The sequence below is a fragment of the Arachis ipaensis genome, chromosome B5 (genome assembly GCF_059453495.1).
Source record: "Arachis ipaensis isolate K30076 ecotype BB chromosome B5, ASM5945349v1, whole genome shotgun sequence".
Classification (NCBI taxonomy): Eukaryota; Viridiplantae; Streptophyta; class Magnoliopsida; order Fabales; family Fabaceae; genus Arachis; species Arachis ipaensis.
In genome coordinates, this window is record NC_142440.1 from 14,391,669 (window position 1) to 14,412,361 (window position 20,693).

General features: G+C 34.0%; 2 protein-coding genes across 2 annotated transcripts; both read right to left on the reverse strand.

The window, feature by feature from the left end:
- Positions 1 to 5,794: 5,794 nt before the first annotated feature.
- On the reverse strand, positions 5,795 to 8,150 carry LOC107643006 (MATE efflux family protein). Its single transcript, XM_088488865.1, has one exon. The coding sequence runs from the start codon at positions 7,825 to 7,827 to the stop codon at positions 6,307 to 6,309; it is 1,521 nt and encodes a 506-aa protein (XP_088344991.1). The 5' UTR covers positions 7,828 to 8,150; the 3' UTR covers positions 5,795 to 6,306.
- A 9,516-nt stretch (positions 8,151 to 17,666) lies between these two features.
- LOC107640195 (uncharacterized) lies at positions 17,667 to 19,884 on the reverse strand. Its single transcript, XM_088486802.1, has 4 exons — positions 19,669 to 19,884; positions 18,379 to 18,470; positions 17,975 to 18,092; positions 17,667 to 17,933 (listed from the first exon to the last, which is right to left on the reverse strand). Exons 1-4 carry the CDS (start codon positions 19,882 to 19,884, stop codon positions 17,667 to 17,669), a joined length of 693 nt encoding a protein of 230 aa, XP_088342928.1.
- Positions 19,885 to 20,693: the final 809 nt, after the last annotated feature.

The window sequence follows — 20,693 nt, forward strand, 5'->3', positions numbered from 1 at the left end:
TCACAAGAAAGATCTCACCAGAAGTGGGATAAAGAAAGAAATAATGGGCAAAGTATATCAATTGAGGATAAATACTTCCGTTGTGGTGGAGAGGGTCATTGGTCACGTACCTGTCGTACCCCAAGGCACCTAGTTAATCTTTATCAAGCATCCTTGAAAAGGGATGACAAAGAAAAGGAAACAAATTTTGTTTCAAATGATGAAAATTCCACCACTCATTATGATGTATCTAATTTCTTTAAGGATTCTGAAGGTAATATTGACTATTTGATCAATGATGGAATAGTTTGATATGTGTATGTATTTGTTAAGTATTCATGTGAATAATTTGACTGTGCATGTACTTCTACTCATTTTATAATTATCATTTATTTTTGAAGAAAAATTGCAAGGACATATTCTGAAGATATTTGCCTTGCGGATAGTGTAAGTTCGCACACTATTCTTAAAAGTGATATATATTTTACCCATTTTGTGCCAAAAGAAGAATATGTTAATACTATTATTGGCTCGGATAATGTGATAGAAGGCTCCGGAAGAGCTATAATTTTGTTTCCTGGAGGAACAAAATTCATAATAAATAATGCATTATTGTCTACCAAGTCTCAAAGAAACTTGTTGAGCTTTAAAGATATTCGCCAAAATGGATATCATATTGAGACTATGAAGGAGGGAAATCATGAGTACTTATGTATCACAATTCATGATTCAAATAAGAAAGTTATATTAGAAAAGTTGCCCTCACTTTCATCTGGGTTATATTATACCAAGATTAGTGTAATTGAATCACATGTCATTGTAAACCAGAAGTTTACTAGCCCAAATGAATTCATAACTTGGCATGATAGATTGGGTCATCCAGGAACAACCATGATGAGAAGAATTATTGAAAACTCTTATGGACATTCACTAAAGAACCAAAAGATTCTTAAAACTAGTCAATTTTATTGTGCTGCATGTTCTCAGGGAAAGTTAATTTTAAGGCCATCACCAGTAAAGATTGGATTTGAGTCCCTTGAATTCCTAGAAAGGATTCAAGGTGATATATGTGGACCTATTCATCCACCATGTGGATCTTTCATATATTTTTTGGTCCTAATAGACGCATCTTCGAGATGGTCATATGTGTGCTTATTGTCTTCTCGCAACCTGGCGTTTGCGAGATTACTGGCTCAAATTATTCGATTAAAAGCACAATTTCCAGAAAATCCAATCAAAGCAATTCGCCTTGATAATGCTGGTAAATTTACTTCCCAAGCTTTTGATGCTTATTGTATGGCTAATGGAATAAGTGTTGAACATCCAGTAGCTTATGTTCACACACAAAATGGGTTAGCAGAAACACTTATTAAACGCCTCCAATTGATTGCTAGACCCTTGCTTATGAGAACAAATCTCCCAACCTCGGTTTGGGGGCATGCTAATTTACATGCCGCAGCACTTATTCGTTTGAGGCTAACGAGTTACCATCAGTTCTCTCCTATGCAATTAGCTTTTGGCCAGCAGCCAAATAGTTAAGAATATTTGGGTGTGCGATATATGTTCCCATTGCACCACCTAATCGTACCAAAATGGGACCCCAAAGAAAATTGAGGATATATGTTGGATATGATTCTCCTTCTATAGTGAGGTATCTTGAGATACAAACGGGAGATGTATTTAAAGCCCGGTTTGCAGATTGTCATTTTGATGAATCAAAATTTTCAACATTAGGGGGAGAGAATAAGCTTCCTGAAAAGGAACTTAATTGGAATGCATCATCGTTGATGCATTTAGATCCTCGATCAAAGCAAGGTGAACTAGAAGTTCAAAAGATTATACATTTGCAAAGAATAGCAAATGAATTGCCTGATGCATTTTCCGATACAAAGAGGATAACCAAATCTTATATACCAGTGGAAAATGCCCCAATTCGAATTGATGTCCCAGTAGGACAAGTAGCCACTGAAGCAAATTCACGCCAGAAGCGTGGCAGGGCGAAAAATGCCCCAATTTGAATTGATGTCACAGTAGGACAAATAGCCACTGAAGCAAATACACGCCAGAAGCGTGGCAGACCTGTCGGTTCCAAAGATAAAAATCCTCGAAAGAGAAAAGATGTAAATACTATTCCTGTTGAAAAAGACATAGTAAAGACACCTGCAGTTGTCCAAAATTCTGATATAATTTTAATGCCAGAAGACGTTCAGGTACCTGAAAATTATGAAAATGATAAGATCTCGATAAATTATGTCTTTACAGGAGAGAAATGGGACCGAAATAAGACAATTGTCAATGAAATATTTGCATATAATGTGGCATTAAATATCATGCATGAAATTAAGGATCTTGAGCCAAGATCAGTCGAAAAATGTCGACAAAGGAATGATTGGCCAAAATGGAAAGAAGCCATGAAGGCTGAATTAGACTTACTTGCAAAACGTGAAGTCTTTGGACTTGTAGTCCGTACACCTGAAGATGTAAAACCTGTTGGATACCGATGGATATTTGTGAGAAAACGAAATGAGAAAAATGAAGTTGTGCGCTACAAAGCCCAACTTGTGGCACAAGGTTTTTCACAAAGGCCCGGTATAGATTATGAAGAAACGTATTTCCCAGTAGTGGATGCGATAACATTGCGTTATTTGGTCAGTTTATCTGCATATCATAAACTGCATATGCATTTAATAGATGTGGTAACAGCCTATTTATATGGCTCATTAGATCGGGATATCTATAAGAAAGTTCCTGAAGGACTAAAGATGTCTAAACCATCCAATGAATTTTTGCAGGGGTTATACTCAGTTAAATTGCAAAGATCTTTATACGGTCTAAAGCAATCTGGACGAATGTGGTATAATCGTCTTACTGAGTATCTAGACAAAAACAGATTCAAGAATGATGATATCTGCCCATGTGTTTTCATAAAGAAAAATGCATCTGGATTCATTATAATTGCTGTGTACATTGATGATTTAAATATCATTGGGACTCCTGAAGAGATTCCAACAATTATAAAAACTCTAAAAGAAGAGTTTGAGATGAAAGATCTTGGAAGGACTAAATTTTGTCTCGGCCTGTAGATCGAGCATACAAAAAATGGGATCTTTATTCATCAAAAACATACACAGAAAAAAATCTTGAAAAGATTTTATATGGATAAGTCACATCCTTTGAGTACCCCAATGATCGTAAGATCTTTGGATGTGGAAAATGATCAATTCCGTCCTAAAGAAGAGAACGAAGATATCCTTGGTCCTGAAGTACCATATCTTAGTGCCATTGGAGCGCTGATGTATCTTGCCAATAATACGCGACCTGACATATCATTCGCGGTGAATTTACTAGCAAGATATAGTTCATCTCCAACCAGAAGACATTAGAGTGAAATCAAACAGATCTTTCGATATCTTCATGGAACGGTTGATATGGGATTGTTTTATCCCTATGAATCCAAGTCACAATTAGTTGGCTATGCAGATGCTAGATATTTGTCTGATCCACATAAAGGGATATCTCAAACAGGATATCTATTCACATATGGTGGTACAGTTATATCATGGAGGTCCACGAAACAGACAATAGCAGTAACCTCCTCTAATCATGTTGAAATACTAGCAATTCATGAAACTAGTCGCGAGTGTTTTGGCTGAGGAGCCTGATTCAATATATTCTGTCATCATGTGGATTGATTGATCATAAGATAGCTCCAACTGTCCTATTTGAAGATAATACAGCATGCATTGCTCAACTTAAAGGCGGATACATCAAAGGTGATAGAACAAAGCATATTTCTCCCAAATTCTTCTTCACTCATGATCTTCAAAATCAAGGAACAATTGATATCCAATAGATCCGCTCAAGTGATAATCTGGCAGATTTATTTACAAAGTCACTCCCAAAATCCTCCTTTGAAAGATTGGTACATTAGATTGGGATGCACCGATTTCGAGACATTAAATTATGTCAGCAAGAGGGGGAGACTGTACTGATTTGATGTCGGCAAGAGGGGGAGACTATACTCTTTTTTTCTTGGTCAGGTTTTTTCCCATTGGGTTTTTCTTGACAAGGTTTTTAATGAGGCAGTCCCCATCACTAAAGAATATTGTACTCTTTTTCCTTCACTAAGGTTTTTTCCCAATGGATTTTTCTTTAGTAAGGTTTTAACGAGGTAATAATCTTAAATGGTCATCCAAGAGGGAGTGTTGCGATAAGAATAATGTGGATGACCATAGGTGGCTCATCTTTTCCCATATTGAAATGCTAAGTTTCCAAAGTCATTACATTTAATGATAGTGGAAAATGAAGCCTCATTTCATGTATAAATAGAGGTTGAATCTCAGTGTATAACACACATCAATAACAATAATCTTCTCTCTCTATTATCTATATACGAAACTTTTTTCTCTCTCTTTCTTTCATACGCTACTACTACTACACACACACACACATATATGAATCATCTCCTTTATAATAGTAATTGTAGTGAATATTACTACTAGAATTATCTAATTATATTTCATATTTTATATTTGTTACCTCTTTTCTATTTATTTATTTAGTTATTTTATAACATAATTATTTTTTTTTTGTTTATTTTGGCAAACTAATATACTGATTATTTTATAATCACGCATTTTATTTGGATAAACTTCAACGCAACATGGTAGACGTTTATTACAAGTGGTGGCTATTGTTAATTCCTAACGATATTCTCACCTTGGCCTAGAGAGAAACGCGTATCCTTTGGATGTGATTGTTTGATCTGAGCCATTGCAGTTAGTGCTGACAATTGTAGCAGTGGACTCAATTTTTTCTAAAATTTATTTAGATGATCATCAAGATACGCTAATTAATTAAATTTATAAAAATAATTTGTTTTGAGATGTAATATTTTATTTTATTTTTGGTGGATATGTCTTAATGGTCGGCTGGACCTTGGACGTTAGATTTGTGGCGGGTTGTGTGAAATGATGAAAATTTCATGGGTATGATCATGGTTTTCGAAAAATGCATGCACATTATACTACCAAAACAAATATAATGGGTCTAAGTAGGAAAAAATAATAGGATAGAAATTTTTATGTCAGTATAATGGTTTATTTATATCATTAATGAATTATGTAATAAATCACGAAGAACTTTTAAATCGATACTATAGTGAAGGTAAGTATTAAGAGCATTGGATTATTTAGATATTGTAGGTAGGATTTGATTATGAAGTTGTTGTTAAAGAATAGATCTATATGGTTGCAAAGGCAAGGATGCAAAGTAATTTTTAGGGTGTGTTGTATTGATTATTATGTTAGTCAAAAAGTGAATAATTATAAGTGTTATGTTTGCTAAAATGTCAATTTAATTATTATTATACGAAAAAGCTAACATTTTTAATAAAATCTGACCAATACTTAATTAATAAAAGAAAAGTGAGTAATTAAATATTATTAGATGTAATCTTATACCATTAAAAATATTAATGATACCTAATTAATGGTTACAAATAACAAAATTTGTAGATCTTGAACTTAGGTGGTGGTTAAGTCTAAAATTTTTTTTTTTTTCAGTTGCAGTTGGTAGGGACTCGAACCCAAGACTTTTGAGATGGGAAGCATGTTTAGGGTAAGGTTAAATTTGCTTTCTGAATTGAGTTAGGGAGAGATCGAAGAGGTTGGGGGAGTGATTGTGGTGTTGGGCATTTCTGTTTTATAAATGAAAATCAAAACGGAACCGTTTCGGCCCATGCTATTATTACTCTTCTTATTTTTGAATTCTCATTTTTTTCGAGGCCCAAAAAGCTATATCATTCTCACACTTCTAAAAAAAGACCGCAAATTCACACTAACAGGACCCAATAACATAATTACAATTATGTTGTGTGGATTAATCTAACTCTATTACGCTACAACTCCTGTAGCCTCTGATTTTGGACAGAATATGTCTCTTCGTGGAGGCGTCGTTTCCACGTTTTGCCAGTACTTTTCTTTACGGGCTGAAAGAATCTACCATAAGAACCATAGCACTGCCCACACGAGCTTTGCATCTTTGGTTGCAATTTCGCTAACTAAAATGAAGTTTGTCGTTGCTGAGGACCAGTGATATACTGTGTTATCTTCCATGACTATAGCTTGTCTTGCTGTAAATTTCTTATGTCTAAATATAAGAAGAAAGAACAAACATAATCCGGAATTATGCTTCCAGTCACTTAATTAGTAGATGCCCTTTTGTTTCTTAAAATTAGAAAGTAGAAACACGAGCGCTACATGACATACATTTCGTATATGTTTTTTAAACTGCTTGTTGTTTTGAGAAACAGAGTCCTGAATTTTGTTAGACATGATGGTTTTGAATTGGTTCCTGAGAATCATATTTTGTGGCCAGTTGCTGTGCCTTAGAAGCTTCCACTTCCCAGTTAATCCTTGCAATAAACACGAGCAGCAGCAACAAGCAAATAACAATACCGGCAATAAGACCAATAAAGAGCCCAATAAGCCCAAGGTGAAGCTTGAATGCAAAAAGCACACCAAGGGGCAGGGTAAGGAAGTAAAATCCACCCAAATTAGCATACATGCCCAACCACGGTCTAGCTGTCCCTCTAAGTATGCCTCCACAAACCGCCACCGGAAAATTAAACACTTCCACAAGAGCCATCAGCAGCATTGTCCTTTTTACCCCTGTTATGATTCCCCTTTCATGGCTAAACAGAGGCCCCCAGGCTCCCCTTGCCCCCACCATCACCAAGCTCCCTATGCACCCGCAGGCACACCCCAATCCCAAAGAAACACACGCCGCCCGGTACGCGGGGGCGGCATGGTTGGCCCCGAGCTCGTTGGAGACTCGGGTGGAGACACAGGTGGCCAGGGACAGCATGACGGAGAAAAGCAGATAGTCGAAGTTGAGAACAATGGTGAGAACTCCGAGTGAGTCCTTAGCGTCAGTGAGGTGGCCAGTGAGCAAGATGAGAATCTCATAGCACCACCATTCCAAGCATGTGTTGAGGCAGCATGATCCGCACAGCTTCAAAAGCCTAATCCAATCTTGTATGCTCTGATCCCACCACCCCCCTTCCTTCCACATGCTTGCCTTTCTGTTCTCAAGAATGGCTACGTAAATTGCCAGCAGAACCACCACTATAAGATCGGTTATCCAAACAGCCATGGAAACCCCCCCAAGGCCCATGGTTTTTGAGAGTACTATGTTGATTGGTATGTGGAAAGCAAGTGCCACGGCTGAACTGAACATGGTTGGGAGTGTTATGCTTTGGGAGCTCAAGTAGGATTTTAAGGGGCAGAAGAGCGAGGTCACAAACAAATCTGGTATAAGATATGAGATGTAGGTTTTGGCCACCGTTGAAATATCTTGGTGCTGCCCGAAGTGAATTAAGATTTTGTCAACGTTGAGCCATAGGAAAGTGATGGGAATTGTTACCAAGAGGAGCAATATGATTGTCATGAGAAGGGTCTTGTGGAGGAGTTTGAAGTTTCTAGCACCGTGAGCTTGTCCACAGATGGGTTCCATGGCGCCGCACAGGCCGTTCAGGACGGAGAAGCCGGTTACGTTGGCGAAAGTGAAGCCCAGTGCACCGCCGGCTAAGCTGAGCTCGCCCAGGCGGCCTAGAAATGCTGTTGTGATGGCTGTCTTGGCAAACCAGGCAAGGTTCATGGCCACCATTGGAAGGGCTATTCCTCGTTGAATTCTCAGCTCTGAAGCCACCATCTTCCCAAGGCTTGCAGGAGCAGGTGAAGATGATTGGTCATTACTTTCTACGTTTATGCTTGCCTTCTCTACCAACTCAGATTTTGCTGCTGACATTTTTACTTTGTTTTGGTTGGACAGATTAGTATCATTCATTTTGTGCGTGCTTGCTTGCTTGCTTGCCTGAGCACTAGTTGTTAAAGGATGAAGTCATTGCCATTATCACAAGAGGATCTTCTTTCTAATTTGTGAAAGATTTATAGTGCTTTTATGATGACCCATGCCAGCCAGAGACCACAGCTACAACACACTTTAATTTGCTTGGTTTCTTCAAAGTACATGAGTACTTATTATACAAGGTTTGCAACATCAACCTCCTTATATTCTGTTTACTTGTTTACCATGGCCTCTTTGATTACATGCAACAGGTTACATATTTCTAAAAAATTTAAAACATAATAATGTATAGCATAAATGGCTAGACATGTCGTCTTCTATATCTTTAGTCTTTAAGCTAATTGGAGAAATAGAAAATGAGATGAGATATTAATATCACATGATTTTCAATTTTTCATATACTCTCAACAAAAATATTATGTATAGATAAAAAAAAATTAACGCAATCATCAAATTACTATCTATATATTTGTATATATTTATATGTATTATTTTATATATTTTTAATGCATATTTGGTATATTTTAACACATATTTTACATAAATAATAATTTTTTTGTGTTGGTTTTATTTTAAACGGAAAGAGTTGTTAAAAGAAAGCATTTTAATTTGCATGGGCCCAAATTGGTAGTGGATTCTGTTTTTTTGTATTTTTAAAAAGAGGATTAAAATTAGCCACAAATTAAAAATTAATAATTAATGTAAAATATACATTTAAAAATATATAATATATATTAAAAATAAATTAAATTATGTATGTATTTATATAAAAATATATAGTAACGAATCTTAATAGACAAATAATATTTTTAAATTTTTAATTATTATATCATTTATCCTCATAGCCCCAAGATCAATCTTAAGAAACATAATCAGTTTTTTCCTCTTTTTTCCATTTTCTTTTATCACATGTTTATATACATCATTGTAAAATAGTGAGTCATCATAATTTTATTAGCTATTAGGAATCTTATAGAATTTTAAAAGATTTGATGTGTTGTAGATTTCACACAAGTTTATATATATTGCATCATTATCCAGTTTCTGTTATTACTGTAGACAAAATTACAAAAAACCTTATTGTGGTTGGAGGGCTTTGCTGTTTTGTGTTCCCGACTAAAAGGTAGTCTAGAGGTAAAGGAGATCACATCTCATACCTATTATGGCATGCATCTATTTCTAACTGTCTCAAATACATTAATTTTAATATAAAATTTAACTATCTGCTGGTTTTGGAAAATATAATATATTTCGCACAAAATAATGATGCTCTTAAAAAAGTGTCATATATATGCAGAGCGGGGAATTTAAAAAAGAAAACACTGTGCAATTTTGTTATATAAAACGCGACACATTGCCAACTTATTAACTATAGCTTGATCGATTCCACATGCAGGGTAACGGCGACTATTGTCGTTGACTAATTGAGGAATCAAAGTCAATTTTAGGATATTCCCTAGATTGATGATGCCCAATAGTTAGGCTGAGAGTAATATCAACGAATGAAAAACCTTTTTTTCTTACAAAAACTATTAGAGAGTGAGACCAAAGTGACCGAAAGTGTTTTATATTATTGCAACTCCATGCACACTAGGGCATAAATTAGATGGATGAGATTAAATGAAAGGGCATAAATTCTGATAGTACTTACTAGGATATGCAAGTCACTCAAAGATAAGAATGTAGTATTGGGCATAAAAGAACGTAATCTTGGTATATAAGTATATAAAGTGTAGCATTATTAATCCTATGATCGAATGTTGTAAGGATATAGGATGTGGGGAATATATCAATCTAGCTGTGGAGTAGGGTATTGTAGTGCGACTTTAACAGATACAGATACTTCATACATAATCGAAGCACTTAGCACGTAATATTCCCACGAGATTAGGGTGAAAATAACTGAAAAGAGAACCGAAAGAAGGTCAGGCATATATACCTGATGGATAAGGGCTCTTAATTTTATTTTAACTTTTTTTTAATAATTAATTATTACATTGAATATTCACATAACTTTATGAAAATAACAAAAATAATAAAAATTATTTAATGATTCGTCTTATATATTATTTTTAAACAATTCAACTAGGTATCCTTTAAAAATGGTACAATATTCAGCTTTTTATTACAATAATTTAAAAAAAATTAAAATAAACACATCTAAAAATTATGAATAGATTTACTGTCTTTTTAAAATTAAATACACATTCAAAATACAATTTAAATAAAATTAAAATTAAAATTTTAAATTTTTGTTTCAGATTTAATATATTTAATTATTAATATATTATAATTTAAATACATATCTAAAAATAAAATTATTTAAAATTCAAAATTTTGATTTTAAAATTATAAAATAAACTTTAAACCATCTAATTATTAACTAAATCAGTACAAAGCACTCAAAAAAGTCATCCTCAACGCACATGAAAAACCTCCGAGGCGCACATCCAGAAGTCATCCTCCGCCGTCGTTCATCCGCGTCACCTTCCTCTTCTACGCTCATCCTCGACGCTGCCTTCCTCCTTCTCGGTGCTCATTCACAACGCCACATTTCCCTTTGTTAACACTCATCTTCGTCGCCGTCTTCCTCCTCCTCGTCGCCGTTTGTCCGCATCAACGTCGCCACGCCGAAAACTTACCGGAGGTTTGGATGGGTCTCTAACACCATTACTTTTTTTTATTATTCTGTATAAGTTTTTTATTTTTTTTGAAATAAAAAATCGAATAAGATGGTCATATATATTGCAATGTTAAATTATTTTTGCATGTGTAATTTCTGTATTTTGGAAGTGTTTCAAAAATATTTTCTGTATAACTTTATAATTTTAAATGTGTTACAATTGTTTTTTAATGTTTAAATTTAAATTTTAGATTTATGATTTTGGATGTGTTTCAAAAATATTTTCTGTATAACTTCATAATTTTAGATGTGTTACAATTATTTTTTAATGTTTAAATTTAAATTTTAGATTTGTGATTTTGGATGTGTTTTAAAAATATTTTTTGTATAACTTAAAATTTTAGATGTGCTACAATTAAAAAAAAAAATTACAATTGAAAATATTTTAGTTTGTGTATATAATTATATTCGACCATTCATCAATAGAAAGTCGTAAAACAGATCTTGCATTTTATCAAAGATACAATAAGTAAGGAATTAATTTTTTTCTAAATGCACTGATTTTGAATTTTTTTTCTGCAGATACAAATTGAAATATTGTAGCAAAATAGAAGAAAGAAGAAAACGCCAATTTTTAGAGGACAACTGGATAAAGCAAATTCAACCAAATGAAATTCAAATTCTCAACCATTCACACAATCACCCGATTTGGGTTTCTGAACTACTCCTACCATGCACCTCCATTGATGAAGCTCCAAGAACGACACTCCTTTTCCAAAAACTCTTCCTTTTTCACTTTACCCTTTTTCACATTCTATGTCTTAATGAGGAGATAACATCTAATACCTTTACTTAGTTGGGAAATTCCCATTTCTCTGTTGCTGTAAATCCAAAATGGGCCTTTTATTTTATTACACCAATAAAATTTGTCTTTTGAAAAAAAAAAAAGAAGAAAAAAGAAAATTGTGTTAGAAAGAGAAAAAACGTAAAAGAAAGAAATAATAACTAACTATAAAATGGGTAGGAAGTTAGAGAAATTTTAATTTTTAAAATTTAAATTAATTTTAATTATAAATGTGTATCCTACAAAATAAAAATATGTTTTAATTAAAAGATAATTAAATAGTATTAAAGACCGACCAAAAAACTGAATTTTATTGTACAAGTAGCCTTTTCCATTTTTAAATCAAAATATCTTAACATAAATAATCACCTTATTTCTCCTCTTAGATACTTACTTTCCGATTAAAGATACATTCACACGATTCTGTAAAGTGGTTAGTGGGATAATGAAGGGTTTGGTCCATACGCATAGCAAAAGCTTAGGTAATCATCATCTAACTTATTCTTTGCCATTACTACCACCACTAATTATTATAGTATCATTGTTATAAACTTCACAATCACAATGCACAAGTTGAAGCATTAATTAATAATCATAGCCATGGAAATAAAAAGCTTCATCCACTTTAGGGTGCACGCTGGAAAGTAGAAATATATATTTCGATAACAGTTACCATGAAATTATTGTTATATATGGACTGTAGATCAGAGTGAGAACTGAGAACAAATGGAAAATAATCTTCTAATATATATAATGCGCGAGAGATACATATAGCTAGTTCAAAACCATAGAAGATAGCTAGGGAGGGACGAGGAATCTTTAATTTTCTTTCCAAGTTGTGTATGTTTAGGAAAAGAAAACTAATAATTGACACTGAATTATAATAAACGAAATTGAAAATACATTCTATAATACCAAACACAAAGGGCTTGCACAGAAAGTTCAAATTATTGAGGGGGGAAAAAGAGGCGAAGTTGTTAGCGAATATCTTTTCATTGATATATTATAAAATCGGTGGAGTGGAAATCGATGTGTACTCCTTTGCTTTGTCAAGATGATAAAGATTAAAGAAGGAAGGGGTTTTATTGGAGGTGACTTTTGTTCTCAACTGATGGAACTTGGAATGAACAAATGCAAAGTTTTTTAATTTAAAGATGTATTATTATGTGCTATGCTGCTGCATTATTCATCACCACATTATTCATCACCACATTAGCATGGCGATTCCCACTATTGATAGGGCTTCAATCATTTATATATGGATTGCTAAAATCCAAATATTGCTTTAGGACCCTTCATCCCATATAACGACAACCATCACTTATTAAGTTATTATTATCAGACTTAGACTTTGTTAGGTAGACAATAATTTTTGTAAATAATGTGAACAATAAATTCTAAAATTAGTCTAGTAAAATAAAAAAAAAGTACAGGTAGACAGTAAAATATTAAACAATGTGAACAATGAATATATCGGATGTTCAATTCACTAAGTGTGCGAATAGTTATTCTAATATTAAGATTTAAGTGAGTAATTTATAGTGTAATATGTTTTACTTAAATTGAACCAATTTTAAGGCCCGTTATTCATGTTGTTCAAGAAAGTCATTGGTTACCTAATATAACTCAATAAGTAAAAACACACTATACTCTCAAATTACCTACCTAAGTCTTATTAAGATAACCATCTACATACCTAATAAATTAAACATCTAATATATCCATTATTTAATATTTTCATTGTCTACATATACTTTTTCATTATTATCATATATAACATTATTGGTCGGTCCCTTTCCATTTAGGTCATGCATAGAGATTACTCCTCGTACATTATGTAACGTAACGTATTTGAACTGTAACTAGGGGAAGGAAAATCTAGGGTCAAAAAATTATCTTCAATTCTAACATAATAAGCAAACTCATTCCCGCCAGAAAGAAAAAATAAAAAAATCCAAAGTAATAATTGCATGATAGGTAGTGCTGATTATGATAAAGGTGAGAATTTGGTCAGGAATTAACAATGGCCACCACTTGTAATAAACGTCTACCATGTTGGCTTGAAGTTTATCCAAATAAAATGCGTGATAATAAAATAATCAGTATATTAGTTTGCCAAAATAAACAAACAAAAAAAAAACAATTATAAGTTATTGATGGCCGAACGAATTAATCCACAAACTAGCAAGGGGAAAGTAACTATGGGTTGATTGGCTAGTGTAACTTTTTTTTTTAGGTGTACATTGGCTAGTATAACTTTATCATGACGTGACATTGGTCTGTAATATTGTAAAGCAAACAAAAGGCCTGGCAATAATGCAGGTACAACAAAATCCGAAACATAAAACACAAAAATTCATCCAAAAATTGAAACAACCTACTTTTGGGAAATAAAAGTGTCAAAATAAAATTGGGCTTATGGAGTTGGAAGCTTGTGTGACTAGTTGGGCCTGGATCAGAAGTGATGAGTGTAGGGGGCTCCAGCAGACCCTGGTATGCAGAGTACAATGACCAACAAACTCAAGAGTGTTCCCTGCTCCAACTCCATGCTGGATCCACCAATAACACCATTGACACAAATACCAAAACAAAAACAAAAAAACCATTGCTACCGGGAAGGGGACACCTAACAAGCTCTCCATGAAATGTAATGTGGCTTCCCTCCCACCCATCACTCACTTCAATCTCTTCACACCTAGTCACCTACTGTAACAATGTAACATCTACCTACTTCAACCATAAGTATCCCTAATACACTGATTGGAGTGTGGAGGTTTGGTTAATCGTATCATATCCTTTACAATTCTATCATAACCTTACCACCATATGTTAAATTAGTAACAACTAAACCAAATTATTGCATATACATGTTGCATGTGCAAGACCTTAATTAGGACATGTTGCACTCCATTCCGGTGTGATGTTTTGTCAAGTACTAGTAACAACTTGTTACCAAAATCTCTAAAAACAGTAAATATTTAATTAGAAATTAAATAATTACCCCCGCTATCGCAATCAATCAAAAAAATAAATTGTATTCATCATTATTACCGCATACTGTGCTCATCTCTAATTAGTAATTAAGGAACGCACAATTGACAATCCTGCATCATCGTCATAAACGGTAAGCCTATAACTCAATGGTTTTTACTTATTTGGGTCCTTTTAATTTGTTTCTGATACAAGCCATTCTTTTATATCAGAATAATTTGTTTATTTGAGAATAATGGCTCCGCTGATTCTGAGAAGAAACTACTCCCACGTCGACTACACTTAATACAAAACATAAAAAATCCCTCTACAATATTTGAAAAGGTACGCTAATAAATAATAATTCTTGTTTAATGATGCATAAAGCAAAGTAAATGGTGGAGGAGACGTGGCATATATAGTGAAAATAATATACCATAGTGATGGTGGTTGGAGATGGACATGTGGGGGTGTCATGCAAGAATGTGGGAAACCAAAACCAATCTAAATTCAGGGAATGCACGAAATCATGAAGCTGATTTGGGGGGTTTAGGTTAATAGTTTCAATTAGTAATAGTTGATTATAATTGAAAGTTTGAAAAATGTTGGTTTAGGTGAGGTTGGAGGGAAACGTGGACGTGGATGGAGTGTCCCACGGAAAGAAAGACATGCGGCGCCGTTGTATGAAATAAAGCCCTCTGCTCCTCTTCTCAAATCTCAAATGCCGAGGCAGCAGAGACCGAGTGAGAACGGTCAAAAAGCGATGAGGAATAGTGGGTCCCGCAAGAATGGGTTTGCACTTTGCAGTTTGCTTTTCATGTGAGAGATGGGGCCCACCAACTCCCGCTTTGGCGGGAAGCCGTCTATTCCCGCCACACCATGGTAACTAACCCCACAACTGCCGTTTAGTTAAACAGTTGGAGCCTCGAGGCTCGAGGCACGGACATAAAGAAAGACAATAGGCAGCCGGGGAACGTGTTTTCTGACCCAATGTCATGTGATCAAAGATCAGATATCACACTAGCCATACCAGCCCCTTCCCAACACCTGTCAGTTCAGACAGAGTTGCCGTTGACCCTCGTAAGAGAGACACAGAGAGAAATACTTTCTATATGAAATTATGAATTAAGCCAACATAAATTCCTCAACTACTATACATAAGATGAGTTCTTCATTTGTTATTTCATTATCAAAATAACATCAAACAAAAGAAATATGTATTCTCAATTTTATCAATTTTTTAAAAATCAAATTGCTCAATATAGTCTCTTTGTTTTTCGTATATTAAGTATTTATTTCGAAGGAATATAATGAAAAAAGTAAAAAACAAAAGGAAGAAAAAAAATGAAATAGAAGTTCAATTTTTTCTTTAGTTGTTTAAATTAAAAAAATGTATATAATCAATTTCTTTTTTATAATTTCTTTTGTTACCTCTTGAATATTTTTTTTTAAATCAAATAAAAGAAATTAATCTATGTTTTTTATTCTTTCTTCCATTAATTTTTTTACACCTCACCTCAAACAAACAAAGCCCAAGAGTAATAATGTATAAATTTATGACTTCCTGTATAGCATATAAATCTCTCCTACAAAACAATATCTATCTTAAAGCAATTTATTTTATCAAATTCTAATAATCTATCTAGAATAGAAAACAGAAAGGAATCATGGATAATCAACAATAAGGGATACATCCATGGCCGCATTACGATTCTTATTAACACGCCTACATTATGATTAACACACGTAGACTGTACTCTTAAATTATTCAATTACGCCTTTTACAAATAATGCATCCATTATTTTATGAGTTTTTACAAAGTCATTGTCATTATCAATAACCAACTCTAATAATAATATTTTGCAACAACTTACCCTAAAGTGATTACTATTCTGCTACTACTTATTATGACATTCCCAAATAAATCGGAGGTAGTATGGCTCTTAACTTCAGTTTGATCTGAAAAACTTGGTTCCGCAACAAGATTTTGGAGTTGGCTCGTCAAATTTTGGGTAATTAACACCACTAAATCAATTATTTTTTAATATTATATGATTCTTCTAAAAATAAAAATGCTACATAAATATCTAAATTTATATTGAAATTGTGTAAATCAAGATTATTGAATTCGATTTACAGAGTAGATGTAAATTGAATGAATTGGCTTCAATTTACAAGAGAAGAGCGTAATAGCAAATACATCGAAGCTATTAGCCCCGATTTATTTAAATACATTAACAACAACGCAAATTGAAGCTGTGTGATTCTATTTATATATATATTGGGACAATGCGATAAATCGAATTTAGTAAGTTCGATTTATCTATGTGCATTACTTATACAAATATGAATAGAACGTTAAACCCTCGTTAAAGTGGGCTCACAATGGTTAGTGAAAATAATTTTCTAGTTCTTGTACACTATAGAGAGACAAGTAGAATGATTTAAAAATAGGACAATCTAATAATATTGAAAGCCAATTAATTTAAAAACGTAATTTAAAAAGTAAGTCTTTCTCATAATTATATAATTATGAATTTATGATATGAAAAATACTTTTCAAAAAACTATTCTAATGCTTGACTTCTAAACACCGAATTATTCATTTAAATAGTTAATTTTTTATGTAACCTAATATAATAAAAGAATAATGCTACACATCCAAGTCTTTTTGTTAGTGAGTCTAACATAAATAAAAATCAGCTATAGTCTATAGATAGCACTACACCAAATCTGGCAAATAGCAGCGGTTATGTATATGATTAGCAGCGGTTTTTAACCGCTGTCAAACGGATAGCAGCGGTTGATAAATCCACTGAAAGATAGTGTGAGGCTAAACCCTTAGCAGCGGTTATTAGTAACCGCTGGTACAACCGCTCCTAAATGGTATTTTGCAGCGGTATTATTTTGCAGCGGTTTCATCCGCTACTAAATCGTGAAAATATGATTTAAGGGAGATTGCAGTGGTTGTCAACCGCTGCAAAATGCCATACATTTACTAATCCTGTTATGAATATAGCAGCGGATTTAAAACCGTTGCCAAATGTCGAGTAACACTTTTTAAAAAAAAAAACCAGAATTTATAATAAAATATGACAACTCTTTTATTCTTTATATGTTCATCCACTCAATTGCGTTAATTTATTAAAATAACCAACAGCCAATCCAAAAACAACACACGAAACGAAACATAATTAATTTTGCAAAGGTGAATCATTATAATGATAATTTGCATTCAGTGCATCCATTACTGTAAACTACAAATAAAGTCAACAAGATAAAAAACTACAAATAAATATCTCAAAAGTCATTATGAAAGTAAACAATAAAAGAGTATTCCGATTCCAACATTGATAAGTCAAATCATTAGTGCCCACACATCATCTTGCATGGGATGAGGTTGGTGCACTTCTCAAAGAATCTAAATCCGCAGCTATTTCAGATGGCAAATTACTTCCTTGTTGCTGGATTACGTATGTCAACAAATTTCTCATTGTCTGTATTTTTGCCTTCCCTTCAGCTGCCTCTGTCTCCATTCTCTGTCTCTTTGCCTTTTCCTCTGCTGCTGCTGCCTTGAGTTCTGCTGCCTCCGCCTTGAGTTTCACAATCTCCATCTGATACTCCTCAATCTGTACACCGTAGTCCGACTGCTCTGGAATGTTACGAAAACATCGACTCAGACATGTACCAATACCGAGTCCATGAACTCTTCCTGGGTACTCCTTTCCAAGCACTTGTGCAAGGGAATCATTCTGTGAAAATTCCTTGCTAGAGGGGTCTTGGCTCTCAATAAGTTCAATTGCTTCCTGCAAACATGTGAGGTCCGGATTTACACTAATCTAAATTCAATGATAGTAATTGCAAAGGAAAATTTGAAAAAGTAATGAACATGATTTACCCCAACCAAACGCGCTTCTTCATTCATATACTTTCCATTCTTTTTTTTATGACTCATGGTCCATCCTTTTCCTCTCCCAATAGGCCTTCCCTGTCGTTGCTCCTATAACAATCATCAACACACATTTGTATTAAAGACAACACTGTATTACCAGAAACACGTCAATATTCTTGAACTGAAGTTAAATTAATTACTCTTCGTGTCTCTTTCTTGCCATCGTTTTAGAACCTCCGGTATGTGTGTATTGTTGCTTTGAACGATTAACAGTATTTTTTCTACACTTCTTCTACACAAAAAATGAAAAAAAATAAATGTTATCGGGATAAATTACTACACTGTTAATAATTTTATAAATCAGCCTTGAGCGTACAACTTCAGGAAACAAAAAAAATGATTTGGTGATGAACTTTTGGGTAGTAGTTTTTTCACTATCACAATAAATTCAGCATATTTAGTAGTAATTCATTACCATTTAAAATCGCATACAATGAAATTTCAACTACATATTTGTTACCTTCGTGTCCTCGTCCAACCGATATTGAAGAAACTTTTTCCAGTGATTTGCCTCTATTCCTACTGGCTTACGTTTGATATTTTGCTCAAAAGTTAGTTCTTCGTCATAAACCTTATGGAACAAATGATTTCTTGAATTCCTCCAGCAGCTTCCTATTCTTTGTAAAATTTCCCGCTTTATCCACCCTCTTTTATCGTCCTCATAGTGGAATACTCGCTACAAGTAGTTCAGATCAAAAGACAACATATAATAATTAACCACCTCAAACAGACTAATGTATTATCAAAAGACATACTTTATGACATCAACAATTCTCGACAACAAAATTCACAGAAGTCAACTACAAGAAACCCAACATGCACTATCCTTATCTAATTTACCAGACTAAAACAAATAAAATAGAAAACCAAAGAAATCCACCTATTAACGGAGAGTTGCATCACAAAAAAAACAGCATCCCCATAGCTAGGAAACAATGAAATAATCTCTCAAGAAAAAATTAAAACCACATAAACATTCAAAATTCCAAAGTTAGGACAGTAACATAATCAACTTGTGCAAATGTGTTTCAATTTTATTTTCCTCAGACATTTTCATCTAACCGAAAATCATAAATAATAGCTAGTCACTCTCTAATTAATAGCAATAGGAGCAGCTTTAACATTCTCATGAGGTTTATAAGTTTTCTCATTATTATTGTTATTATTATTACTATAATTATTAGTTACATTGCTATACACGAATGATCAGATTAATTGGGGATTAAGCTGTATAATTATATAGTGCAATTTAAACTATACAAAAAATTCCTTAGAAATTTATCGAATATTCTATAAAAATCCGTATGGTCGATATCATGTGTGTGCGTCTTAATCTTTCCTTCTATTGTTCATTTAATATGTAAAAAAACAGCAATTTACACCGAGCATTGGTAGCGCCTTACTTTATCAGATAAAAGAGTAAACATTACCTTAATCTGGTCATACGCATGCTCCTTGGAAGCCTTGCTCATTGTCTTCCAACTCTTTGCACAAATTGGTAATTGTTGAAAATCAGACCCCAATGTCCCCAAGAACCCGCTCAATAAGCCCACTGCCTGGCCAACTTGTTGCAACTCTCTGTTATGGTGTAGAACGATCTTCTTTCCAGGAGGAAGTGCTAATACCTCCTTAACAGTCAGCTCCATAGAAGAGATCACACCATTTTCTAACAGCAATGAACAAACTTCAAATGTTAGTTTACTAAGAGAATATAATGCACGGAGAAGAATCATTACATTTACTAAGAAGCAAGCATCAGAAGAATACCTATGACATCAACAACCCAATAATCAGTGTCTTTTTTTTTGCTGTTGGCATTGCCTTGACGTTCAACTTCATGTGCGGCAAATATGTTGTCTAGATGGTCATCGAATGACTCGATCTCATCCGCCTCCGAGTCATAGTCTTCATCTTCTGAATGGTCATCTACACCTTCATGTGAATCCGGTGGATGCTTTCTATTTGTCGTAGGAGCTCGAGTGTCCCCAATGTCACTTGACGAAGCCAGCCGTGTTTCATTGCGAGGTGGTCGAAACGGTATAGCGTTAACACGGGATTGTCAAGCACCGTTGCCGGAACGTGGAGGTGGAGGGGCTCTTGCACGTCGCTGTGCACTTGAAGTATCTGCTCCCGTATCATGCATTCCATCCGTTTGCTAAAAATAAAGTAGTTAGAACATCAATTTATTTTATTCGAATTTTCCACAAATTATATTGAAGAAGTGTATATACTACAAGGAAAATAAATATTTTAAATAACTGGTGCATTAAATAACTCACCGGAGTAGCGTGGGTTTGACTATTAGGGCCAGCTACAGTTCCGGATGCATTACTAACGGTATACCGAGGTTTTCTTGGCATTTGATTATTCCTTTACACAACACAAGGTCCTTAGAGAACCAACAATAGAACGCTAATGGAAAACCAAATAGTGCACAATGACTATACCAATTATA

What these genes read in the sequence shown, in the direction of transcription:
- LOC107643006 (XM_088488865.1), bottom strand. Translation starts at nt 7,827, where the DNA reads ATGAATGATACTAATCTGTCCAACCAAAACAAAGTAAAAATGTCAGCA.
- LOC107640195 (XM_088486802.1), bottom strand. Translation starts at nt 19,884, where the DNA reads ATGGAGCTGACTGTTAAGGAGGTATTAGCACTTCCTCCTGGAAAGAAG. An exon ending in ATGCGTATGACCAGATTAAG is followed by an intron (nt 18,471 to 19,668) that starts GTAATGTTTACT and finishes TTTTTTGTGTAG; the next exon opens with AAGAAGTGTAGAAAAAATAC. An exon ending in GCAAGAAAGAGACACGAAGA is followed by an intron (nt 18,093 to 18,378) that starts GTAATTAATTTA and finishes ACATGTTTGCAG; the next exon opens with GAAGCAATTGAACTTATTGA.